This window comes from Chlorocebus sabaeus, chromosome 11 (genome assembly GCF_047675955.1).
Source record: "Chlorocebus sabaeus isolate Y175 chromosome 11, mChlSab1.0.hap1, whole genome shotgun sequence".
In the NCBI taxonomy this organism is placed as follows: domain Eukaryota; kingdom Metazoa; phylum Chordata; class Mammalia; order Primates; family Cercopithecidae; genus Chlorocebus; species Chlorocebus sabaeus.
The window spans coordinates 106,533,175-106,560,707 of NC_132914.1; the positions used below are offsets into that span (position 1 = coordinate 106,533,175).

Sequence of the window (27,533 nt, forward strand, 5' to 3'; positions counted from 1 at the left end):
TGATGGATCATTATCCGAAACAATCAAGCTTCTAGAAAAAGACATAGAAACTATCTTCATGATAGTTTCTTGGGGTAAGCAAAAATCTTTGTAAACAGAACCCAGGAAATACTAATGATAGAAGATTGATAGGTCCAAAAAAAGAAGAAGATTGATAGATCAGACTTCATTCCAACTCAGAACTTCAAGCCATCAGGAGATGCCAGGAACATATTTTTGTTGTCACTGCTGCATTTTTTGTTCTGTTTTGAAGGGCATCCCTGTAGGTGGGCATATCATCAGTTACTTGATAGAGAAGTCCCGAGTTGTCTACCAAAACCAAGGCGAGCGGAATTTCCACATCTTCTACCAGCTGCTGGCAGGTGGCGAGGAGGAGCGCCTGGCTTTCCTGGGACTGGAGCGAGACCCCCAGCTGTATAAATACCTCTCACAGGTGGGAAGGACCAGCACCTGGCTTTGGTGGCTCTCCAGATGAGGGGATCAGAGGTGTTTATACGGGCTGCTGTAGGATGTTTGAGGCGTTCTATTACCATCCTGCTATGTGTCCTACTGGCTGATTTCTTGATATATGTATATATCACAAGCAATCTAACCCATCTCCCCTTGTGCCTGGCAGCTATATCACCTTGGTAAAGTAACCAATGTCTAGGCAAGTGGTTCTCATCCCTGGCTGAAACTAGAATCACCTGAAGAACCCTTTAAAAACACAAATGCCTGGGCCATACCCTCCAGAGATTCAGATTTCACTGGTCTGGGGTAGGACCTGGGCGTTAGAATTATTTTAAACGTCCTCCTGGTGATTTAGTGTACAGCCAAAGTGAGGAGCGCTGATCTGGGTGTGATAGAAACTCACCGTCCAACTATATCTAAAACTTATGCTATCTCATTCTGCTTTCAAACTACTTTTTTTTTTTTTTTTTTTTTTTTTTTTCTGTTTTTGGGACGGGGTCTCGCTCTGTTCTCCAGGCTAAAGTGCAGTAGCATAATAATGGCTCATCGTAGCCTTGACCTCCTGGGCTCAAGGACTCCTCCCATCTCAGCCTCCCAAGTAGCTGGGACTACAGGCTCGAGGTACCATGCCTCGTTAATTTTTGTAGTTTTTGTAGAGGCAGGGTTTCTCCATGTTGCCCAGGCGGGTCTCAAACTCCTGAGCTCGAGAGATCCACCCACCTTGGCCTCCCAAAGTGCTGAGTTTACAGGCATGAGCCACTGTAAACTACTTTTGAAAAGATCTTTTTCCATGCTCCTGCCTTCCATGTTGACAAGTGTTTGCTGCCAAATGAACACACCACCTTACAGCTGTAGTTCAGACCATTTCTGTAAGCAAGCCTATGGTCTAGTGTTACAGAACTGACTGTCAGAAGATAACCTTGCAATATTTGTTTTTCTGCAGCCTGCACTAGCGTTCTAGAATACCCAGATTGTATGGCACTTCTCAGTATTTGATGTCATTAACACCTTTTCTGTCCCAACATTTTTTGATTTTTCTCTTCTCACCTGGCCTGGTTTTGAATGGAGGCCACCATGTAGAATGTAGATGAAGGCATCATTAAGAGAGAAAACAAGGTCTTATAAAATGAATCTCACAAAATGAGGATCAATACTTCCTAAAAACCATGGAAGAAAAGAAGGCTTGACAAAAGTTTACTTTCAAAAATGAAGACAAGCTGGGGCATGATGGCTCAGGCCTGTAATCCCAGCACTTTTGGAAGCCAGGGTGGGAGGATGGCTTGAGTCCAGGAGTTTAAGACCAGCCTGGGCAATGTAGCAAGACCCCGTCTCTAAATGTGTTTTAAAAATAGAAATAGAAAAATGAAGCTAAATAATGAAAAGAAAGAATCTCATAATCTAATTTTATACTAATCAAACTCTGAACTAATTACTAAAACAAAGAATAAATCAAACGTGATTTTTTTTTTCTTTTTGGAGGGTTTAATTTTCCCAGCAAAGCTGTATGTCACATCATGTTTGTATTCCCATAGCATGATCAGAAAGGGTCCATTTATAAAAATATTTGAGGGCTTCATCCATTTTCCCAAGGGCTTCTCTAACCCTTTGATAAATAATTCCCTGTTAGAATATATCACGCCTTTATTCTTGTAGATTTTTTTCTGGCCACATTAATTCAACTAGATCCTTATACCTCAGAGGCTTTGGAAATGGGTCTAGCCATTTGCCACTATTATTTTAAAACCAATTGCATGGTCTCTCATAACTTCGGTAAACTGTATGGTTTCACTTGGCAGTATATTTGCACTGCTTCCAAACCAACAGGTTCTGGAGAGGGACTGATTTGCGCAGGCCCATCCCTTCGGGGGCAGGAGCAGATGTTGCTGGTTGTGCCGGGAAGGTTTGTGAGGTTGCAAATTTTATATCAGCCACTTTACTAGGAAATATTTTCATGGTATGACACATCTGATTTCCCCCATGCAATGAAGAAATCTTTTAAGAAAACAGATCTTCAGATAATTAGGAAACTGGGAACACCCTGTATCACAAAAGCAAAATAATAGAAAACATTTTCCTAGAGTGTTTTCTCTTTAAATCAGTCTGTTATTTAAAAGACAACCTCTGGAGTTCATGGGGAAAATCTCTGCTTGTGATCATTTTCACAAAACCTCTGTTGCTCTAAATGCCAGCCTTTTATTTCCTTGCAGGAAAGCCTTCTTTCATCTATTCCTGCAGTGACATTTTTGCTGGCGATCTCTGAGTGAGTCAAGAGTTTCTGCTTTCAAGCACTGTAATATCGCTGCATATTTCAGCAGATATTTCCTGAGACAAACGGCTTAAAATCATTTAGCAAAAATGATAAGAAAACTATGTTTAAAAGCACGTACAAAAAGATATACCACTTACATGTAACTTGGAATGTTTTCCCAGAACAGAGATTTTTAAATAAAATTCCAAATAAATTTGGGGAAAAAAGCAACAGTTGTCAGATCATTACATGCTAGACAATTAGAGAAAAATCTATTTTTTATTTGCAATTCAGTACATTATAGGACTAGCTTTTGCATCTTCAGAGAGGAATAGACATGCTAATTGCCCTGATAAAAATGACATTAAGTAACTCAAACTTTTTGTCAACAGGGTCATTGTGCCAAAGAGTCATCCATTAATGATAAGAATGGCTGGAAAACTGTTTCCAATGCCTTTTCTGTCATTGATTTTACTGAAGCTGACCTCGAGGTATGTGCTCTTGCAGCAGAACTGATAGTTTCCTCTGGGACTGAGGAAACATTCCTGATTTCTTGGTGTTTGCATAATACAGTGGCCAGATTCAACAAATAAAAATACAGGATGCAGCTGGATGCGATGGCTCACACCTGTAATTCCAGCATTTTGGGAGGCCAAGGCAGGCGGATCATTTGAGGTCAGGAGTTTGAGACCAGCCTGTCCAACATGGTGAAACCCTGTCTCTACTAAAAAAGTACAAAAATTAACTGGGCGTGGTGGCGGGTGCCTGTAATCCCAGCTACTCTAGAGTCTGAGGCAGGAAAATCGCTTGAATCCGGGAGGCGGAGGTTGCAGTGAGCAGAGATCGTGCCACTGCACTCCAACCTGGGCGACATGAGTGAGACTGCATCTCAAAAACACAAAAACAAAAGCAAAAATACAGGATGCCTTGTTACATATGAATTTCAGATAAACAGTGAAGAATTTTTTAGTATGATCATGTTCCAATTATTGCATGTGGACAAACTTGTACTAAAAAAAAATAATGTAAGTTTGAAATTCAAATATTAACTGTGGGTTCTTTTATCTGGCGACCCTAAGTTTTCCTAATATTGTGTGCAAGGAGGAGGAGTAGGTTTTTTTCTCCCATAAAGTAAGTCCAGTCTCAACAATTTAGATGCCATAGAATTACAAGACTCTCATTCATTGAGGCTTCTGTTTTGGCGCAAACTGGAACAAACGGTAGAATTTATAAATACTTCGTTTTTACATCTTTTTGTCTTTTTTTTTTTTTTTTTTTTTTTTTTCATTTTGATTGTTAAACTATCAGTCTTTCAAGGGCCAGGATGTAATTTTAAAACCTCTATATTTGAGGCCAGATGCAGTGGCTCACACCTGTAATCCTGATGCTTTGGGATGCTGAGGTGGAGAAATCACCTGAGGCTAGGAGTTTGAGACTAGCCTGGGGAACATAGTGAGACCCTGCCTCTACAAAAAAATTTTAAAAATTAGCCAGGCATGGTGGTACATGCCTGTAGTCCCAGCCACTTAGGAGGCTGAGGTGGGAGGATTGCTTGAGCCCAGGAGGTTGAGACTATAGTGAGCTATGATGGCACCATTGCATTCCAGCCTGGGTGACAGAGCAAGACCCTGTCTCTAAAAAAAAAAGGATAGATGGGCCAGGTGCGGTGGCTCACGCCTGTAATCCCAGCACTTTGGGAAGCTGAGACGGGCAGATCACAAGATCCAGGAGATCAAGACCATCGTGGCTAACACGATGAAACCCTGTCTCTACTAAAAATACACAAAATTAGCCGAGTATGGTGGTGGGCACGTGTAGTCCCAGCTGCTTGGGAGGCTGAGGCAGGAGAACGGCCTGAACCTGGGAGGTGGAGCTTGCAGTGAGCAGAGATTGCACCACTGCACTCCAGACTGGGCAACAGAGGGAGACTCCGTCTCAAAAAAAAAAAAAAAAAAAAAAAAAGGATAGATGGGTGGATAGATAGATTGATAATGTTATTTGAAAAATGGGTTCATTAGGTTTATTTTAGACAGTATTGTATAAATTTTTTTTTTCCTCTTTTGAGACGGAGTCTTGCTCTGTCGCCAGGCTGGAATACAAAGGCGCTGTCTCAGCTCACTGCAACCTCCGCCTCCCAGGTTCAAGCAATTCTCCTGCCTCAGCCTCCCGCGTAGCTGAGACTGCAGGCACTTACCACCACACCCAGCTAATTTTTTATTTTTAGTAGAGACAGGGTTTCACCATGTTGGCCAGATGGTCTCGAGCTCTTGACCTTGTGATCCGCCTGCCTCGGCCTCCCAAAGTGCTGGGATTACAGGCGTGAGCCACTGTACCCCGTCATAAAATATTTTATACAAGTAGTTTATTTTATGAAAAATGCATTTGTGTATTTGTCGTTGTTATATGGAAATAAAGTGTTTCATGCTGGACATTGAGTAAGGCTGTTTCACTCTTCCCTTAGCACCCAAAGTGAATAACAGGGCCGGTTTCTGGGGAAGGGGGAGGGCTTGGTTCTGTGAGCTCAGGTGTGGAATTGGGACGGGGGCATTTTTCCTTTGGGTGTCTCCACTACGTGTATCAATTAGGTAGCCACCGTTCTCTTTCCCTGTCCTGATCTCCTGTCTCTGAACACTTCCTATGTTCCCAGAATCTCTTTGGAATTATTGCCAGTGTCTTACACCTGGGGAACATTGGTTTTGAAGAAGACGACCAAGGCTGTGCCACTATCCCAGACACCCACGAGATCAAGTGGATAGCCAAGGTGATGTTCCTGTTTCGGAGAGGACAGAGGGAGGGGGAGGGGTGGGAGAGGAGAGCAAGGCCGCTGGGTGCCCACAGTTAGGCCCAAATGTCTGGTGCCATGCTCTTTTGGCTGATACTGGTTAGGAGGTTTAAATAGTGGGGGTTTGAAGGAGAGGGCGGGAGTGAAAGCCAGTTGGTTGAGGGAGCTATTATGGTCTGTTTTGTACTAAAGCACAGTGATCATTCTGGGCAGATAACCCTGGGCCTGGATACTCCATGAACTCTTTATGAGTTAGTGAGTAGGCCAGGCACAATGGCTCATACCTGTGATCCCAGGGCTTTGGGAAGCCAAGGCAGGAGGATCGCTTGAGGCCAGAAATTCAAGGCTGCAGTGAGCCACGATCATGTCCACTGCACTCCAGCCTGGGCAATGTAGTGAGACCCTATCTCTAAAAAAAAAGAAATTAGCTGTGAATGGTGGCACACACCTGAAGTCCCAGCTACTCAGGAGGCTGAGGTGGGAGGATCACTTCAGCCTGGTAGGCAGAGGTTGCAGTGAGCAGAGATCATGCCACTGCACTCCAGCTTGGGTGACAGAATGAGACCCTGTCTCAAAAAAAGTTACAGTGAGCTATGATTGTGCCACCACATTCCCACCTGGCAACGGAGCCATACCTTGTCTCTAAAAAAATAATAAAAAGCAAGTAAAACTGCGTCACTGAATAGCACTTTGGATTTCTTTTATATGCAGCTCCTGGGAGTCCACGCAACAGTCCTTCTGGAAGCTCTCACCCACAGAAAAATTGAAGCCAAAACTGAGGAGGTAAAAATGACTCTAGGTGGAAATGTGACGGCCCTCCGTGCTGCTGCTGCCTCCCTCCAGTAGCAGCAGGGTGGTGGCCTGGGGAGAGGCCAAACCTTTGATCCTAGCTCACCAGGCCCTGCGTGGTCCAGCTTCTGCGGGGACTCCTGCCTCATCCTCCCCCATCACCATCACCACCACCACACCAATGCTAGCAAGCCATGCCTCATACTCCCTGTGTCCTCCCTCCACAGGAGTCTTTGCACATGTTCCTTCTGCTGGAACACTGTTCCCGATGCTTCATCTAGTTAACTCCTCTTCATCTTTCATTTCCTGGGGGTCACTTCCTCAAGGAGCCTTCTCTGATCCTCCCACCTCTACCTCAAAGCACCATATGCATCTCCTTGTAGCACTTTCAACATGACTGTGTGATTCTTTGAATGTCTCTCCATCCCTCCCTACCCCCAAATGAACTGTGAGCCCATGAAGGTCAGGACTGCGTTGGCAGCCTTGGCAGCCCAGCACAGTGCCTGGCACACATGGGCACTCAAGAAAGAGCCATCGTATGAACCAAAGGCAAGAGTAGCATCTTCCCAGCATGTATGCTTTGCCAGTCATCATTAAACACTAGTTCAAGACTGTGTGTGGTGGCTTAAACCTGTAATCACTTTGGGAGGCTGCAGTGGGAGGATTGCTTGAGCCCAGGAATTTGAGACCAGCCTGGGCAACATGGCTAGACCTCATTTCTATAAAAAAAAAAAAAAAAAAAATCAGGGCATGGTGGTGGACACCTGTAGTCCCAGCTACTGCATTCCAGGCTGGGCAGCAGAGCAAGATCTTGTCCCTTTATTTATTTATTTTTGTTGTTGTTGTTGTTAAGAAAAAAAGACCTGTAATCCCAGCACTTTGGGAGGCCAAGGCGGGTGGATCACGAGGTCAGGAGATTGAGACCATCCTGGCTAACATGGTGAAACCCAGTCTCTACTACAAATACAAAAAATTAGCCAGGCAAGGTGGCGGGTGCCTGTAGTCCCAGCTGCTCGGGAGGCTGAGGCAGGAGAATGGCGTGAACCCGGGAGGCGGAGCTTGCAGTGAGCCAAGATTGTGACACTGCACTCCAGCCTGGGCGACAGAGCGAGACTCCGTCTCAAAAAAAAAAAAAAAAAAAAAAAAAAAAAAGACTTATTTGAACACTCTGGGGGCTTCTTTTTTCCACCTATAATGCCCCTTGTCATTCTTTTCAGGTGATCTGCCCATTGACACTAGAACTCTCTGTCTATGCTAGAGATGCAATGGCGAAAGCTGTTTATGGACGAACGTTTACTTGGCTGGTCAACAAAATCAATTCCTCCTTAGTTAACAAGGTTGGTCAATGCACTTTGGGTACCTTGCTCTTGCTAACATGGTGATGTTTTATAATCATCATCATTTCTTTAAAGAATTTGGGAGGGAGAATGAACTGTGGGCACCTCATAGGCAGGGCTGGTGTCTTTCCCTATTCACATTTCCAGTGTCTCGCATACAGTATGCATGCATGCCGAATGACTTACACAGTGTGTCCCAAAGTGTGCTATGCATAGCGCCTGTGGTATGCCAGATAGCTTCAAGTGTACACAGAAAGTTTTTATTTTTTATTTTTATTTTTAGAGACAAGATCTTGCTCTGTCACTCAGGCTGGAGTGCAGTGGTGCAATTGCAACCTCCAGCTCCTGGGCTCAAGCAATCCTCCTGCCTCAGCCTCCCAAATAGCTGGAACTACAGTTGCATGCCACCATGCCTGGATAAGTTTTAAAATGTTTTTCGTAGAGATGAGGTCTTGGTGTTGTCCAGGCTGGTTTCAAACACCCATGCTCAAGCCATCTTCCCACTGCTGCCTTCCAAAGTGCTCGGATTACAGGCATGAACCACCACAAATCTTTAAATTTCAACAGTAATATATTCACCTGACATTTTTAAAATTTCAACAGAAGCATATTTTAACATATTTGAGAAAAAATATAGCTCTTCAAACTCACACTTCAGTCACATTTCCTTTTCGAGTGGAATTAAATATAAAAGGGATTTAATCCACGCTAAAAATTAAGGAAATGATAAATGGATGTGGAGGGGATATGTGGATGTGACAAAATTCATGGAGGTAGGACACAAAAGATGATTTTGGAGGCAGCGACTTAGGGCACTCATACAGAGTATTTAATTGTGTCCCTTTAAAACTAAATAAATACATTATCTTTTTTTTTTTTTTTTTTTTTTTAGACGGAGTCCCACTTTGTCGTCCAGGCTGGAGTGCAGTGGCACAATCTTGGCTCACTGCAACCTCCACATCTGGGGTGCAAGTGATTCTTGTGCCTCAGCCTCCTGAGTAGCTGGGATTACAGGTGCACACCACCATGCCCGGCTAATTTTTGTAATTTTTTAGTAGAGATGGAATTTCACCATGTTGGCCAGACTGGTCTCAAACTCCTGGCCACAAGTGATCCGCCTACCTCAGCCTCCCAAAGTGCTGGGATTGAAGGCGTGAGCCACCACACCCAGCCTGAAATAAATACATTATCTTTGAATACTCACCGTGGCCTGAGGGTACTTAGTCCTCCTACTTGGATAGGCATCTTCTTATCTATCTAGGTCCTTTTCTCCTTCTTATTTTTCTTCATCGTTGTCGTCGTCGTCCTCGTCGTCTTCTTTTTTTTTTTTTTTTTTTGGATTGTACATGGGCTTGGGAGGCTGAGGAGAGCTGAAGCAAAGAAGTGAATCAGAAGGGGAAGGTCTCACTCCACAGGTAGTGGCTATGGAAGCTGCAGTGGGATCTGAGCAGGCAGGAGCAGCAGGCTGGGGAAATTACTTCCACCCAAAGGTTCTGTATTGTTGGAGAAAGAGGAGGCATGAGCTTTAGCACCAAGGCCCAGTTTGGGGGAGCAGCAACAGAGTTTTGAGTAGCACAAAGGAGAAGACCTAAGTATGAATGGAGTGTATTATTTTGACCAGGATTTCACCAGGAAAACTGTAATTGGATTACTGGACATCTACGGGTTTGAAGTCTTTGACAAGAATGGGTACGTTTTGTCATTACCTCCCTAGCTGTCTTTTGCCCTTTTTTAAGGTTTCAGTCGAGATTTAAATCATTCGCTAATGTTACTAGATTGATTTTCCTGTCCCCAGAAAATCTCTAGATTTACATAGTTTCTAATTTACGGACCATCCTAGATGTCAACTAACCATAAAAATGCAAATATATTCTCACTTGACTCTTCTGATTTATTTAGTAAATTATTTTATTAATAAGGACTTTGTTTTTTCTTTATTAAAAAGCATCCCTAAAAAGAATATAATTTTTAAAAAATTGTTCTCTTCATGTAACTTTAGTTATTTAAATCTTTTGTATCTCTAGTTTTGAACAGTTCTGTATAAATTACTGCAATGAGAAACTCCAGCAACTGTTAATTGAGAGGACTCTAAAAGCAGAACAGGCAGAATATGAAATGGAAGGCATAGAGGTAAACATTTTGATGTTTTCTCCTCATCTGATTTCTTAATCTAGCTGAAGATTTTTAAAATTATTATTATTATTATTATTTTTAAGACAAGGTCTTACTCTGTCACCCAGGCTGGAGTACAGTGGCACAATCATGGCTTGTTGCAACCTCCACCTCCTGGGCTCAAGTGATCCTCCTGCCTCAGCCTCCTAAGTAGCTGGGACCACAGGCACATGCCACCATGCCTGGCTAATTATTTTATTTTTTGTAGAGACAGGGTCTCTCTATGTTGCCCAGGCTGGTCTCGAACTCCTGGACTCAAGTGATCTTCCTGCCTCGACCTCCCAAAGTACTGGGATTACAGGTGTGAGCCACTGTGCCCAACCAGTGAAGACATTTAATTGAAATATTATTTCACTGGAGATTTTCCTAATTAGTACTGAGGATTAATTTTTAGCCCTTCTCTGCTTATTTCCTGAGAAATTATTTTGATATTCAGAAAATATAGTTTGTTTAAGGTTGAATATAAAAACTAGATTTTGAAAAAAGATGTCTTAGAAAACCAATTTAAAACCAACTTTTACGTTCATCTAAATATTTCTTGAAGAATTTATTCCTCTTTGTCATTTTAGTGGGAGCCAATTAAATATTTCAACAACAAGATCATCTGTGATTTGGTAGAAGAGAGACATAAAGGAATCATATCCATTCTGGTGAGAAAAATTAATGTTGCATTAGAGCCTATTCACCTGGCATTTACAACTCTTGGAAGAACTTTTTCCCAGGCTTAAAAAGGGTTGAGCCGGGCCGGGTGCGGTGGCTCACACCTGTAATCGCAACACTTTGGGAGGCCAAGGCAGGTGGATCACCTGAGGTTAGGAGTTAGAGAGCAGCCTGACTAATATGGTGAAACCCTGTCTCTACTAAAAATACAAAAATTAGCCGGGCATGGTGGCATGCACCTGTAGTCCCAGCTACCTGGGAGGCTGAAACAGGGGAATTGCTTGAACCCGGGAGGCGGAGGTTGCAGTGAGCTGAGATCACACCACTATACTCCAGCCTGGGCGACAGAGCGAGACTCCATCTCAAAAAAGAAAAAAAAAGGTTGAGCCAGGGTGGTCTCTAACTCCTGGGCTCGAGCAATCCTGTCACATCAGCCTCCTGAGTAGCTGGAACTGCAGAGGTATACCACCACACCTGGCTAAATTTTAAATTTTTTGTAGAGAAAGGGTTTCACCATGTGGCCTAGGCCGGTCTCAAACTCCTGGGCTCAAGTCATCCTCCCACCTTGGCCTGTCAAAATGCTGGGATTATAGACATGAACCACTTCACTCGACCACAACTGTAATTTTTAAGATGCCAACTAAATGGTATCATTCTTGAGGATGAAAAATAGGAAGTAGAAAGATGAACTGAAGAAATATGAAAGCTTCGACTCAACTGGTTTTATACCTTTCTTTCCATGAGGGCTTTTCTTCTACAAGAGTCTGTACACATGGTAATCGTGATCAGCAATGACTGGTTTAGAGAAGATGAGGTTGGCACTAAGCTGGTCGTAGTAGCTGTGGAGTATCTTTGGGAAGACTTTGAGTCAGATGGTGGGAGAGTTGCCTTTTCATGGGATATTCAGGCCCTCTGGTTCCATGATCCCCTTCTCAAATCTTAGAAGCCAAACACATGGATAAGCCCCTTTCTTCCCCCAGAATGTTCACCTGCACTTATATGAAATGACAGTCTTTTAGTCCAGTACTTTCTGCTCCAGCTGGTGAAAGCATTTAAACTTGGCATTGATGGAGTGTGGTGCTGTGGATTGAGGCTTCTCTTTTTCTTTTGAAGGATGAAGAATGCATTCGGCCTGGTCCTGCTACAGACTTGAGTTTCCTGGAGAAATTGGAAGAGAAAGTGGGCAAACATGCACACTTCGAAACGTACATACTTTATTTGACCAGATTTTGCATGGGGGAAGATCATTGTATCTCCATTTTTTTTAGTATTTGGATAATGTTCTTCAAGAGAACAACTACTTCATACATAAAAATATCTTTATGATATACCACTCATAGATGTGCCAGCCCTTTGTTAGTAGAAATTAAGTGAATTACAAGTTTTTTGTTTTTTGTTTTTTTTTGAGACATGGTCTTAATCTGTCACCTAGGCTGGAGTGCAGTGGCATGATCACGACTCACTGCAACCTCAGCCTCCCAGGCTCAAGTGATCCTCCAACCTCAGCCTCCCAAGAAGCCGGGATGACAAACATACACCTCCATGCCTGGCTAATTTTTATATTTTTTGTAGAGACAGGGTTTCACCCTGTTCCCTAGGCTGGTTGGGAACTCCTGGCTCCAAGCGATCCACCCATCTTGGCCTCTCAAAGTGCCGGGATTACTGCTGTGAGCCGTCACACCCAGACACAAGTATGATTTTTTAAAAAAGATTTTGTATCTTCCTTTATCAGTGATCATTATATTTTGGACATGTCGATGTACATGAAATAATCTTTTCAAAAATTCAAGTATAAAATACTGTGATATGAGTAGATCTGAAATGTACAACCTGATACATTTTTGTGTTTGTATGTGCCTGTGTAACCACCACGCAGATCAGATACAGAGTACCACATCCCACAAGATCAACTAGACATTTAACTTAGTCTTTGAGGTAAGGAGGAGACAATTTAAGGGCATATGCTGGAGTCATTAAGACCTGGTTTGTTTGTTTGTTTCTTTTTTGCCTTTTGGTTTTGTTTTGTTTTGTTTGAGATGGAGTCTCACTCTGTCACCCAGGCCGAAGTGCAGTGGTGCAATCTCTGCTCACTACAACCTCCGCATCCTGGATTCAAGCGATTCTTCTGCCTCAGCCTCCCGAGTAGCTGGGATTACAAGCACCTGCCACCATGCCCAGCTAATTTTTTATTGTTGTTGTTATTATTGTCATTATTATTATTAGAGACAGAGTCTTGCTCTGTTGCCCAGACTGAGTGTAGTAGGGCGATCTTGGCTCACTGCAACCTTCACCTCCTGCGTTCACGTGATTCTTCTGCCTCAGCCTTGCAAGTAGCTAGGACTACAGACGTGTGCTAGTAGAGATGACGTTTCACCATGTTAGCCAGGCTGGTCTCGAACTCCTGACCTCAAGTGACCTGCCCACCTCAGTCTCCCAAAGTGCTGGGATTACAGAAGTGAGCTACCGTACCTGGCCCCAAGACCAAATGAATGCTCCTGCGTTTGTGTTTCCCCTGCTACAAGATGGGGTTATTAATATACTTACCATCCAGTTTTGTAAATGATGCCATAAATTGCCTGGGTGCAATTTCTGGCCATGGTAAAGACTTAGTAAATGGTGATGGCTTTCTCAGACCTGTTGTAGAATACTGGAAGGATAAGTAAATGAAATTGCAAAGGATAAGCACATGAAATTGTATAGTGAATCAAGAATGGAAAAATAAATTGGGGTACATTCACAAATGGAATAATATATCACTGTGCAATGAATAATCTGTAACTGCTTGCAATGATGTAAGTTACACAAATGTGATAGAAGTCAGACACAAAAGAGTACATACTATGGCCGGGCGCTCTGGTTCATGCCTATAATCCCAGTACTTTGGGAGGCTGAGGCAGGCAGATCACCTGAGGTCAAGAGTTCAAGACCAGCCTGACCAACATGGTGAAACCCCGTCTCTACTAAAAATACAAAACTTAGTTGGGCATGGTGGCATGCACCTGTAGTTCCAGCTACTTGGGAGGCTGAGGCAGGAGAATCGCTTGAATCTGGGAGGCGAAGGTTGCAGTGAGCCGAGATTGCGCCATTGCACTCCAGCCTGGGCAACAGAGCAAGACTCCGTCTCAAAGGAAAAAAAAAAGACTACGTACTATATAATTCCAATGCAATGCAACGCATACAACTGGGTAAAAATTCACTTATGCTGTTACATGTCTGGTTGCAACTGGAAAGGGCTCAATGTGGGGGTTCTCAAGGACTGGTAATGAATACTCTTCTTCTTAATCTGGGTGCTGGTTATACAGGCATATTGTTTTCAAAAATTCATTGAGCTGTACACTTAGAATATATGTGTGCTGTCAATATATGCGACAATTTCAAATAAAAGTCATTTTTAAAAAATCAAGAATCTGGCCAGGCACGGTGGCTCATGCCTGTAATCCCAGCACTTTGGGAGGCTGAGGCGGGTGGATCATCTGAGGTCAGGAGTTCAAGACCAGCCTGCCCAACATGGTGAAAAACCATCTCCACTAAAAATCCAAAAAATTAGCCAGGCATGGTGGCTCACACCTGTAATCCCAGCTACTTGGAGGCAGAGGCAGGAGAATCGTTTGAACTCAGGAGGCGGAGGTTGCAGTGAGCCAAGATCACACCACTGCACTCCCGCCTGGGAGACAGAGCGAGACTCCATCTCAAAAAAAAAAAAAAAATCAAGAATCTGTAGAAACTGAAAACTGATGTTTTATGAGCATTTTAGGCTTTCAACATCATAAAAATGTAAGATATAAAATGGTTCTTAGGGCCGGGCGCGGTGGCTCAAGCCTGTAATCCCTGCACTTTGGGAGGCCGAGACGGGCAGATCACGAGGTCAGGAGATCGAGACCATCCTGGCTAACACGGTGAAACCCGGTCTCTACTAAAAAATACAAAAAACTAGCCGGGCGCGGTGGTGGGCGCCTGTAGTCCCAGCTACTCTGAAGGCTGAGGCAGGAGAATGGCGTGAACCCGGGAGGCGGAGCTTGCAGTGAGCTGAGATCCGGCCACTGCACTCCAGCCTGGGCACAGAGCAAGACTCCGTCTCAAAAAAAAAAAAAAAAAAATGGTTCTTAGTTACATCACCTAGAAAAACAGAAGTGAATTCATTGTACAAATACATGTGTTTCTGTGGCTCAGTTCTGTACTTTTATTTCTCAGCATTTATGGGAAGAAAGGATCTAATTTTGTTTTTTTATTTTTTGAGACAAGGTCTCACCCTGTTGCACAGGCTGGAGTCTAGTGGTGTAATTATAGTTCACTGCAACCTCAAATTCCTGGGCTCAAGCAATCCTTCCACCTCAGCCTCCCGAGTAGCTGGGACTACAAGGCGCATGCTACCACTCCCAGTCAATTTTTTGTATTTTTTTTTTAAAGACAGGGTCTTGCTGTGTTGCCCCAGACTAATCTCAAACGATCCTCCTGCCTCAGCCTCCCAAAGTGCTAGGATTATAGGTGTGAGCTACCATGCCTGGCCAAAGGATCTAATTTTAAAGAAATCTTGGTCTATAGCCAGAAAATAAGTAACAAGACTTCCTGTGAGCCTCCCTGTGTGGTGGCTTTCAATGTGGACCTAACTGGTTGAAGGCATCTCTGTCTCACTCTTTGCTTCAGATATTGGTGCCATTTTGTCTCAGTGAAGTAGAAAGTTCAGCTCATAGGCCAGGTGCGGTGGCTCACACCTGTAATCCCAGCACTTTGGTAGGCTGAGGCAGGTGGATCACGAGATCAGGAGTTCGAGACCAGCCTGACCAACGTGGTGAAACCCCATCTCTACTAAAAATGCAAAAGTTAGCCCAGTGTGGTGGCGTGTGCCTGTAATCCCAGCTTCTCCAGAGGCTGAGGCAGGAGAATTGCTTAAACCCAGGGGGGTGGAGGTTGCAGTGAGCCAAGATCGTGCCACTACACTCCAGCTTGGGCAACAGAGCAAGACTCCACCTCCAAAAAAAAAAAAAAAAGAAAGAAAAGAAAAAAGAAAGTTCAACTCATGTCTGTTTCTGTCTCGTAGCCGTAAGCTGGCTGGTCCAAAGGGCCGAAAGAGGATTGGCTGGATGGAGTTCCGCCTCCTCCACTATGCAGGAGAGGTCACATACTGCACCAAGGGTAAGTGGTCGTGGGGTACAGGTGACAGCCATGTGTGTGCCCAGCCTGGTGTCTTACAATAAACTCTGAGTCCATGGAGGAAATGGTGCACAGTCATCCCAAACATTCCCTAACCTTGCATTCAAGCCACTCAAAAAAGTCTTTCTAATTGTATTTATTATTTTTGTAAATAAACACTTTATTGAGATGCAATTCACATATCATCCATTTACCCCATTTTAAAATGTACAATTCAGTAGATTTTAGTATTAATATATTCAGAGTTGTGAAAACATTACCACCATTCATTTTGTTTTATTTTATTTTTATTTTTATTTTGAGAGAGAGTCTCGCTCTGTTGCCTAGGCTGGAGTGCAGTGGCACAGTCTCGGCCCACTGCAACCTGCGCCTCCCAGGTTCAAGTCATTCTCCTGCCTCAGCCTCCCAAGTAACTGGGGTTACAGGCGCCCACCACCATGCCCAGCTAATTTTTTTGTTTGTTTGTTTGTTTTTGCCATGTTGGCCAGGCTGGTCTGGAACTCCTGACCTCAAGTGATCCACCCACCTTAGCCTCCCAAAGTGCTGGGATTACAGGTATGAGCCACCATGCCTGGCCACCACCATTCATTTTAGAACATTTTATCACCCCCAAAAGAAATCCTGTAGCTATTAGCAGGCACTCTCTGTGTCCCCACCCCTACAGCTCAAGGCAACCAGCTGATCCAGCTTCCCTCTCTATAGATTTGACCTTTTTTTTTTTTGCGTTTTTTTTATAACTGGAATCATGCAACCTGTGGCCTTTTGTATCTGGTTTCTTTCCCTTAACATAATTTTTTTTTTTTTTTTTTTTTTTTTTTTGAGACGGAGTCTGGCTCTGTCGCCCAGGTGGGAGTGCAGTGGCCGGATCTCAGCTCACTGCAAGCTCCGCCTCCCGGGTTTACGCCATTCTCCTGCCTCAGCCTCCGGAGTAGCTGGGACTACAGGCGCCCGCCACCTCGCCCGGCTAGTTTTTTGTATTTTTAGTAGAGACGGGGTTTCACCGTGTTCGCCAGGATGGTCTCGATCTCCTGACCTCGTGATCCGCCCGTCTCGGCCTCCCAAAGTGCTGGGATTACAGGCTTGAGCCACCGCGCCCGGCCGCCTTAACATAATTTTTTCAGGGTTCATCCATGCTTTCATTCCTTTTATTGTCAAATAATATCCCATGATGTGGATATGCCACATTTTGTTCATGCATTCATCAATAACTCATGGTAGGCACTTGGGTTGTTTATACCTTCTAACTATTATAAATAAGGCTACCATGAATATGCCGGTATGAGTTTTAGTATGGGCATAAGTTTTCATTTTTCTTACGTATATACCTAGGAATGGAATTATTAGATTAGATATGGTAACTCAGCCAGGTGCAGTGGCTCATGCCTGTAATCCCAGCACTTTGGGAGGCCAAGTGGGGGGCGAATCACCTGAGGTCAGGAGTTTGAGACCAGCCTGGTGAAGCCCCATCTCTACTGAAAATACAAAAATTAGCCGGGCGTGGTGGTGGACACCTGTAGTCCCAGCTACTTGGGAGGCTGAGGCAGGAGAATGGCTTGAACCTGGGAGGCAGAGGTTGTAGTGAGCCGAGATCGTGCCTCTGCATTCCAGCCTGGGTGACAGAGCAAGACTTCGTCTCAAAATAAAAAATATATATGTTAACTGTATGCTTAACCTTTGGAGGAACTGCCAGGTCATTTTCTGAAGTAGTTGCACCATTTTACATTTCCACCAGCAGCATATGAGGGCTTCCAATGTCTCCACAGCCTCACCCATGCTTGTGTTATATCATTCTATATATCTGTTATGTTCCATGTGTGATGTTCTGCTCTGTTGCCCGAGCTGGAATGCAGTGGCACCATCTCTGCTCACTGCAAGCTCCGCCCCCTGGTTTCATGCCATTCTCCTGCCTCAGCCTCCCAAGTAGCTGGGACTACAGGCACCCGCCACCACGCCTAGCTAATTTTTTGTATTTTTAGTAGAGACGGGGCTTCACCATGTTAGCCAGGATGGTCTCCATCTCCTGACCTCATGATCCACCCGCCTTGGCCTCCCAAAGTGCTAGGATTACAGGCGTGAGCCACCACGCCCGGCCTGTATGTGATGTTCTTCTAACCATATTAGTGGGTGTGAAGTGGTATTTCATTGTGCTTTTGATTTGCATTTCTCTAATGACCTATGATATTAAACATCTTTTCACATGCTCATTCCCTGTTTATCTTCCTTGGAGAAATGTCTATGCAGATCTTTTGCCCATGTTTGAGATTAGGTTGTTTTACATTATTGAGTTGTAAGAATTTTTTATATATCCTAGATTCTAGATCCTGATCAGATATACAGTTTGCAAATATTTTCTCCAATTCTATGAGTTGTCTTTTCATTTTTGTGATGGTGTCCTTTGAAGCATAGAAGTTTTTAGTTTTGATGAAGTCTAACTCTTCTTCATTTTCTTTTGTCACTTTTACTTTTGGTTTGAAATTAGTTTTTCTTTTTTTTTTTTCTTTTTTTTTTTTTTGAGATAAGGTCTTGCTCTGTTACCCAGGCTAAAGTGCAGTGGCGTGATCTTGGCTCACTGCAACCTCTGCCTCCCGGGGTTCAAGCCATTCTTCTGCCTCAGCCTCCTGAGTAACTGGGATTATAGATGTCTGCCACCACGCCCAACTAATTTTTGTATTTTTAGTAGAGACAGTGTTTTGTCATGTTGGCCAGACTGGTCTCTAACTCCTGACCTCAGGTGATCTACCTGCCTCGGCCTCCCAAAGTGCTGGGATTACAGGCATGAGCCACCACACCCAACATTATTTTTACTTTTAAATAAGAGTATATTTCTAAGAATCTTTTAAAAAGTAATAACATGTACAGGTATTAGGGTTTTTTCTTTGAATGCAAAGTGACAAAAAGAAAAAATTTTTAAATAGGATGAGTCTCTTTGTGCAGATAATCCCTTGATTTTTGTTTAAAGAATAAAGATAATACACATATAGAGCTGTAAACTGCTGACAGCACAGAAAAGAACAAAAGGAAAACTCAAATGCCTTTTACTCTCAGTCTCTCCTTCAGGGGGAACCACAAGAATAAACAGTTTCTTGTAACTACTTCCAGGAAAATAGAAACGTTTTCTGCATATACCTATGAATGTGAGGCTACACACACCACACACACACACACACACACACTCACTCTACCTTGATCTCACTTGTTTCCATGTAGAAACTGTGTGGTGGTGGGGAGTTTTCCATGTGGTTGGTGCCAGGCAGATGGGGGGCATTGTGGATATGGAAATCTGATTCTCTTACCATCTGCTCTGAGATTTTCTACTTCTTTGTAGCACCAGGAATTATGTCATCCTCATAGTTGAGTTCTGGGATATTTCTGGTAATAATCTCATGCTATATTATTTCATTTTGGTTTTCTGTCGGGGGAGTGAAGCCAGCTTGCTTCTATGCCACCATTTTTTTTCTTAAACACTTTTGATGCATGCCTTTTTAAAATTTTTATTTAATCATTTTTCTGGAAACAGGGTTTCACTCTGTTGCCTAGACAGGAGTACAGTGCGCAATCATGGCTCACTGCAGTCTTGACTTCCTGGGCTCAGGCGATCCTCCTACCTCAGCTCCCCAAGTAGCTAGGACTACAGGCATGCACCACCACATGCAGCTAAGTTTTTTAAAAAATTGGTGTAGAGACAGGCTAGTCTCAAACTCACTATATTGCCCAGGCTAGTCTCAAACTCCTAGGCTCAAGCGATCCTCCCACCTCAGCTTTCCAAAGTGCTGGGATTACAAGCTTGAGATACGATGCTTGGCTGCTCCCCCAACTTAAAAAAAAAAAAAAATCTGGTTTTGCCTTTATAATGCCATTGGCTTTCTGATGTAATTATTAACTGATTAAGTTTTAGATCGACAGATAAGCCAAGTTTTAAACCTGGAAATGACATGTCTGTCTTTGCCTGAAGATGCTCTTGGATACCACTAGCCATGGTGCTTGAGTTTGTTTTTTCTCAGTCATGGGGAATTTTCTCATCTATTTACAGAGTCCCAGTTGGCTGTCCTTGAGGTTCAGTGTCCCCTCTGTTTCTGTATATTCAGTGTACGTGTGTTTCTTTGCTATTGGACTAGGGCAAGTGTGCAATACTTAGTGTAAAGACTGTGCATATTTATATGACAGCACATCAGGGCTGAGTATAGCATTTGTGCCATGAGTTCAGTTCTGAGGACCTGGTTCTCAATGAGGGACATGTTACTCGCCCACCCACCCCCTCGCAGGGATATGTGGCAATGTCTAGCATATTAGTACATTCTCACATTGCTATAAAGAACTACCTGAGACTGGGTAATTTATAAAGAAAAGAGGTTTAATTGACTCAAAGTTCTTCAGGCTGTACAGGAAACATGGCTGGGGAGGCCTCAAGAAACTTACAATCCTGGTGGAAGGCGAAGGGGAAGCAAGCATGTCTAACATGCCTGGAGAAGGAGGAACAGAGTGAAGGTGAAGGTGCTACACACTTTTAAATGACCAGATCTCCTGAAAACTATCATGAGAACAGCGAGGGGGACATCTGCCCCCACGATCCAATCACCCCCAACCAGGCCGCTCTTCCAACATTGGGGATTGCAATTTGACTTGAGATTTGAGCGAGGGCACAGACCCAAACCATATAATCTAGAAATATATTTGGTTGTCACAACTGGGGAGAGTGTTACTGGGATCTAGGGTGAATAGAGGCCAGGGATGCTCCTCAACATCCCACAATATATGGGACAGCCCCCACCACAAAGAACGACCCAGCCCCAAATATCCATAGAGCCAAGGTTGAGAAACTATGAGCTAATCCTAAGAAATTATTTTTCAGAATTTCCCTTTGCAATGAGTTGGGATGGAATTGTATTTTTAGGCAGAGCCATTGATTCAAAAAATTTTTATTCAATGCTTTACAGGATTCTTGGAAAAAAACAATGATCTTCTTTACAGACATCTGAAAGAAGTAAGTCTGACACTTAACTGTATGTGTTTCTGATGATTTTGAAATATTACCCATGATAGTGATTTTGGTAGAATTTGCCTTCTGGATTTTTCTTTTCCATGCATTGTGTTAGAACTCTGGCATGTCATGGCCAGAACAGATATTTAAGATAATCTGTGTGGACACTTCACTCAACAAGCCATTCAAATGTGTATGGTGCCCTGCTGGGTACCAGCTCTGGAGGCCATCAGTGAACAAGATGGAGTTCTTGTTCCCATGGGGCTTACAGTCAGGAGTTGCGGAATCGATAATAAATATATACACAAATAAGTTATCCATCAGTAAGAAGTGCTACAAAGAGAATACAGAAGGAACTGTGATTGAAGGGAACATTTTTAATTTAGGTGATTACAGAAAACACCCCTCGGAGGTCACTTTGAGCTAAAACCTGAATGCGAATGATTTTGGCCATAGAAGGTTCAGAATTTATTCCAGGTAGAGGGACCAGCATGTGCAAAGGTCCTATGGTCTGGATGAGGGGAAATGTTAGGACAGGGGGCTAAGAGCTTAGCACGGGCAGGTCCACAGGGAAGTAAAGATTTCATTCTGGTGTCATGAGAATATACTGGGGTGACATGATCTGAGGACAAGGAAGCTGAAACCGAGACAGGTCACAACTTGCACAAGGTCACATCATGAGGTGGGGGCTGGGGATGGTATTAACCCCCAGGGCTGCCGATGGAATTCCCAATCTCTTTGCCTTTCCATGTATCTCATCAATCTAAGAAGTGTTGCTGCTGCTGCTGCTGCTGTTGTTTTTGAGACAGTCTCTCTCTGTCACCCAGGCTGGAGTGCAGTGGCGCCATCATAGCCTACTGCAGCCTCAACCTCTGGGGCTCGAGTGATCCTCCTGCCTCAGTCTGAGTAGCTGGGACTTCAGACACACACCACCACACCCAACTGATTTTTTTGTTTGTAGAGACAGGATCTTGCTGTTGCCTAGGCTGGTCTCGAACTCCTGGCCTCAAGTGATCCTCCCACCTCACTCTCCCAAAGTGCTGGGATTGCAGGCTTGAGCCACCATGCCATGCCTAAAACCTTGAGTTTTTAAGGGCCTTATTTTGTATTAAAATAGTTAACTATTTTGTACAACATTAGCTTTTATTAGCTTGGTTTATAAAAAGCTTAACCCTAAAGGTAACATTTTCAGAGTGGGCAAGTGAATAGTCACCTCAGGAGTGTTTTTTCTGCCTTCCTGAACTTTCTCTACCACTTCTGGGACTGCTTGTCTCAACCTTTTAGGACTCAGAATAGACAAGCAACTCCGAACTTTGGATTCACCAGACAGTCGCTCTCTGGGTCTGAATCCCAGCCCAGCCCCTTCCCTGCTGGGGACCATGTGGCAGGTTTCCCCATCGGCAAAGTGGGTCTGCTACTCTCTGCCTCATGCAGGGGAGAACACGGGAGTGGAAGTGTCTGGTTGACAAATGAGAGACAGCGTTTTTCTAATGGCTTCCCCTCTGGGGTCATGGCCATTAGCTTCACAAACCAATCCACAGAGAGGACATCACACAGGAAAAAATTATCTGAATCTCTCCCTTCACCCACCAGGGCTGAAGCTCCCTGAACTTCTTGACTTCAGGAGGGAACACTTCTAATTTGTTTCTGTACTATTTGCAGGTTTCTGTTCCATATCACCATAGGTTTAGAACTGCAATGGGTTAAACAACAACAAAAAATTCAATTAAAAAAACCGGGGGGCCAGGATGTGTGTACGTATATCTCCTTTTTTCTTTTTCTTTCTCTTTGCACAATAATAGCACACTGTGTGGTTCTGCATCTTGCTTTTTTCACTTAACATCATTATCTTGGAGGTCATTTTTTTCTTTTCTTTTCTTTTTTTTTTTTTGAGATGGAGTCTTGCTCTGTCGCCCAGGCTGGAGTGCAGTGGCGCCATCTCAGCTCACTGAAAGCTCCGCCTCCCGGGTTCACGCCATTCTCCTACCTCAGCCTCCCGAGTAGCTTGGACTACAGGTGCCCGCTGCCACGCCCGGCTAATTTTTTTGTATTTTTATTAGAGACGGGGTTTCACTGTGTTAGCCAGGATGGTTTCGATCTCCTGACCTCATGATCCGCCCGCCTCGGCCTCCCAAAGTGCTGGGATTACAGGCTTGAGCCACCGCGCCCAGCCCATTTTTTTCTTTTTGAGACAGGGTCTCAGTCTGTCAGTCAGGCTGGAGTGCAGTGGCATGATCACAGTTCACTGTAACCTCGACTTTGTGGGCTCAAGTGATCCTCCCACCTCAGCCTCCTGAGTAACTAGGACCATAGGCGTGCACCACTACGCCTAGCTAACTGTTTTTTTTTTTTTTTTTTTTTTTTTTTTTTGGTAGAGATGAGGTTTTGTCATGTTGCCCAGGCTGGTCTCAAACTCCTGGGTTTAAGCCATCTTCCTGTCTCTGCCTTCCCAAGTACTGGGATTATAAGCCTGAGTCCCATCATTTCCCGGCCTGGGATCTTTTTTTTTTCTGAGACGGAGTTTTGCTAACTCTTGTTGCCCAGGCTGGAGTGCAGTGGCACAATCTCAGCTCACTGCAATCTCCACCTCTTGGATTCAAGCGATTCTCCTGCCTCAGCCTCCCGAGTAGCTGGGATTACAAGCACGTGCCACCACACCTGGCTAATTTTGTATTTTTAGTAGAGATGGGGTTTCTCCATGTTGGTCAGGCTGGTCTCGAATGCCTCATTCTTAAAGAGCCAGTTTATTCTGAAGCAGCTGCACGGAACCAGGGACAATGTCTGAGAAAAAACAGCTAGCCTCAGTAAGTAGGCAAAGCAGTGGATGTAGAATGTGAACAAGGATTTCCATATTTGACTGTGTTGTTCCCCTTTCTTTACATTAGGAACCTCTGAAAGCATTCAACAAGCAGATGGCTCTGTTGCTTTGTGCACACTTCTGTGAGCCGTCCTGACGGCCCTGTAGCGATTTCTGAAACAGCGAATGTGGTGCTCATTTCTCTTCACATACAGGTGCTGTGCAAGTCCAAGAATGTTATCCTGAGGGAATGCTTCCTGCGGGCTGAGTTAGAAAACCGGAGGAGGCCCCCAACAGTGAGTGGGATAAATGTCCATGCAAAATTGGAAAGGGAACAAAAATTCCTCAGAGGGTGAGATGACCACCAGCTACCTATGCTTTTTAGCCACCTTCCCCTTTTCTGGAAATATATTACTCTCTAACAGATTCTACTAAATATATGCACCTGCAATCCCAGCACTTTGGGAGGCCGAGGTGGGAGGATCACTTGAGGCCAGGAGTTCAAGATCAGACTGGGCAACATAATGAGACCCTGTCTCTACAAAAAAATCAAGATAAAAATCAGTGAGACAAAACTTGGGTGCATTAAAAACATAAAAGAAAGAAAGAAAAAATCCATTAGCCAGGTGTAGTGATGTGCATCTATAGTCCCAGCTACTTTGGGAAGCTGAGGCAGGAGGATCGCTTGAACCCAGGAGTCCGAAGTTACAATGAGCCATGATTATGCACTCCAGATTAGGTGACAGAGCAAGACCCTGTCTCTTAAAAAATCACTTGGAACGTGGCTTATATACATTAGCTTGGAACATGATATTCATGTTCGAAGTTTAGTCCCAGTTTGTTTGTTTGCAGACATTCATTGAGCAGCATCTACTACGTATATGTGGCAGGCACTGTGCCAGGCACAGGGGTTTAGCAATAACAAGCCAGATGAGGTCCCTGCCCTCAGTGGGCTTACAATCTAGTGGGAGAGGGTATAGGAAAATACCATCAAATAAAGAAGTTATAATAATGCCAGCATCATGAAGGACACATGTCAACAAAGAAACACAAAGGAAGGTGGCAGAGGGTGGCAGAGAATGACAGGCCTGGGGCAGCACTGGTTTCTGCTGGGCACTCACCACGTCTTTGCTGAGCAAGTGAGGCATCCTAGACAGATGCTTGTCCAGCTTTCACATGACCAGACCAAGCTTGGGCTTCTCAGGTGAGGACATCCAAAACCACCTCTTAATGGGCCAAATGGCCACTAGGAAGACAATCTCTCAATAGTTCAGCTCTATAGGGTTGACACCTTGAGCCCTGGCCAGTCTTCTCTGTATTCATTGGAAGCAGCAGTATCTCCCTGGCTCATTCTCTCTCTCTCTCTCTCTCTCTCTCTCTCTCTCTCTCTCTCTCTCTCTCTCTCTCTCTCTTTGCAGGTGGGGACTCAGTTTAAAAACAGTCTGAGCAGCCTTCTAGAAATCCTCATCTCTAAGGAGCCCTCCTACATCCGTTGCATCAAGCCCAATGACAGGAAAGAACCGAGTGAGTTGTGAATCATTATGAACTGGGCTCAGGAAAGGAGTCCGTAAGGCAAAGCGAGGTGGCAGTGGGTTGGGATCCTAAACACTACCACAGGCTCACCCGATGTCCTCTGGATATGAATCATTTTCCTTTCTAAATAATAGAAGATGGCCAGGTGTTACATGCTAATGCCTGTAATCCCAGCACTTTGGGAGGTTGAGGCAGGCAGATTACTTGAGCCCAGGAATTGGAGACCAGCTTGGGCAACATGGCAAAACCCCGTCTCTACAAAAAATGCAAAAATTAGCCAGGCATGGTGGCATGTCTCTACTAAAAATACAAAAACTAGCTGGGTGTAGTAGCACGTGCCTGTAGTCCCATCTACTCGGGAGGCTGAGGTGGGAGGATCAATTAAGCCCAGGAGTTCAAGGCTGCAGTGAGCCATGATTGTGCCACTGCACTCCAGTATAGGTGACAGAGTGAGACCCTATCTCAAAAAATAATAATAGAAGGTAAATGAATTCCTTTGGTGGTTCAGAGTGAGCGTTGCTCAGAGCTTGGTAATTTTCAGGAGCAACAAAGCTGAGTCAGGCAGGTCTCAGAGGTGAGGGGAGTCAACGTTGGTGTTTTCCAGTCAGGGAACAGTCTTCCAAAATGATCCATGACTCGGGTAGTTTCTAAGCTCTTGCCATGGTCTATAATGTAGTCGTTAGGAACCATTATCATGAACGATAATGAATCATCAAGGCTCACAGAGGCCAGGCAGGAAAAGCAAATGAGTGAAGCAGACAGGTTGTAAGGCAATAGGGAGTAGAGGGGACTGTGGCAAACTGGAGAAGGCACATTCCGTCTAAAGGGGCAGCAGCGCTACTCCTCTCCTGCCAGCTATTGCCATGTGGGACTCTGGGCCCAGGATGGCCAGATCTCAGGACTTTTCAAAGGAACCAGAAATTTAATTTTTTCCTGTAAAATTCCCCCATTTAAAAAAACACAATTGGGCTGGGCACAGTGGCTCATGCTTGTAATCCCAGCATTTTGGGAGGCTGAGGCAGGTGGATCACCTAAGGTCAAGAGTTCGAGACCAACCTGGACAACATGGTGAAACCCTGTCTCTACTAAAACTACAAAAATTAGCCAGGCATGGTTGGCGGGCACCTGAAATCCCTACAACTCGGGAGGCTGAGGCAGGAGAATCACTTAAACCCAGGAGGCAGAGGTTGCAGTAAGCTGAGATTGTGCCACTGCACTCCAGCCTGGGCAACAAGAGTGAAACCCCGTCTCAAAAATAAATAAATAAATATAATTGATTAATTAATTAAGGCCTCACAAAACAAGTCTGGGGCCAGACCCAGCCCACTGAACTTCAGCTTTCAGACTGTGATCTGTCTTGGTTGAAATGAAGCCATGGAGTCCTTTCCTGTCATTCTCTCTTCTATTTCTCCAAAGGCAAATTTGATGACTTCCTCATAAGGCATCAGATCAAATACCTGGGGCTGATGGAGCACCTGCGGGTGAGACGGGCCGGTTTTGCATACCGGAGGAAATACGAGCATTTCTTGCAAAGGTAAAATGTGCTTCATTGATCTGAAGCTAATAGTCATGTGCCTACTACGTGAGAATCTCTGGGGTTTAATGATAAAGAAAATGGCATCCCTTAGGAAGGCTCAGTTTGGTTCTTAACTGCTGTAGTTATGACAGCTAAAAACACTAACATTTGGGAGAATATAAAAACCCAACTCTGGGCCAGGCACGGTTGCTCACACTTTTAATTCCAGCACTTTGGGAGGCGGAGGTGGGCAGATGACGAGGTCAGGAGATCAAGACCATCTGGCTAACACGGTGAAACCCCATCTCTACTAAAAATACCAAAAAAAAAAAAAAAATTAGCTGGGCATGGTGGTAGGCACCTGTAGTCCCAGCTACTCGGGAGGCTGAGGCAACAGAATGGCGTGAACCCAGGAGGCAGAGCTTGCAGTGAGCCGAGATCCTGCCTCTGCACTCCAGCCTGGGTGGCAGAGTGAGACTCTGTCTCAAAACAAAACAAAACAAAAAGATAAAAACCAACTCTGGCTGGGTGCAGTGGCTCATGCCTGTAATCCCAGCATTTTGGGAGGCCGAGGTGGGAGGATTGCTTGAGGCCAGGAGTTCGAGACCAGCCTGGGCAACATGGCAAAACCCAATCTCTACCAAAAAAAGGAAAAAAAAATTAGCTGGGTGTGGTGGTGCGCACCTGTAGTCCCAGCTACTTGGAAGGCTGAGGCGGGAGGATCACCTGAGCCTGGGAGGTTGAGGCTTCAGTGAACTTGAGATCGCACCACTGCACTCCAGCCTGGGTGACAGAATGAGAACCCTGTCTCAAAAACAAAACAAAACAAAACAAAAAACAAACTCACAAAAACTCAGTTTAACGTCTTCTGTTCATTTCACTAATCCCTGTTTACCGTCAAGGGCAAGGCCAAGTGCGTAGACCTGCCACCAGGGGGCAGCCGTGGGCAGTGCCCCACAGGCCTCTGAATCCATTTGGGACCATAGGGCCTAGTTTAGTGCCTTAGCCCAACAGGTTGTCAAGAGCAGCAGGTTAGCAGTGGGGACATGGGTTTTCAAACCACACAAACTTAGGTCCTAATCCTCATTCTCTTATAGCTGTGACCTATCATTTCGCTGAT

At 44.4% G+C, this 27,533-nt stretch overlaps 1 protein-coding gene across 1 annotated transcript in view; it reads left to right on the top strand.

Annotated features, from left to right (window-relative positions):
• MYO1H (myosin IH) overlaps nt 1-27,533 on the top strand; it is a 101,173-nt gene that overhangs the window by 53,145 nt on the left and 20,495 nt on the right. The window contains exons 6-19 of the mRNA XM_037996564.2: nt 254-433; nt 3,091-3,189; nt 5,346-5,459; nt 6,192-6,263; nt 7,487-7,606; nt 9,228-9,295; nt 9,631-9,736; nt 10,348-10,428; nt 11,552-11,643; nt 15,477-15,571; nt 20,524-20,570; nt 23,580-23,660; nt 24,783-24,888; nt 26,314-26,431. Of these exons, the coding sequence (XP_037852492.2) occupies nt 254-433; nt 3,091-3,189; nt 5,346-5,459; nt 6,192-6,263; nt 7,487-7,606; nt 9,228-9,295; nt 9,631-9,736; nt 10,348-10,428; nt 11,552-11,643; nt 15,477-15,571; nt 20,524-20,570; nt 23,580-23,660; nt 24,783-24,888; nt 26,314-26,431 (1,379 nt within the window). The remainder of the gene's footprint in view (nt 1-253; nt 434-3,090; nt 3,190-5,345; nt 5,460-6,191; nt 6,264-7,486; nt 7,607-9,227; nt 9,296-9,630; nt 9,737-10,347; nt 10,429-11,551; nt 11,644-15,476; nt 15,572-20,523; nt 20,571-23,579; nt 23,661-24,782; nt 24,889-26,313; nt 26,432-27,533) is intronic.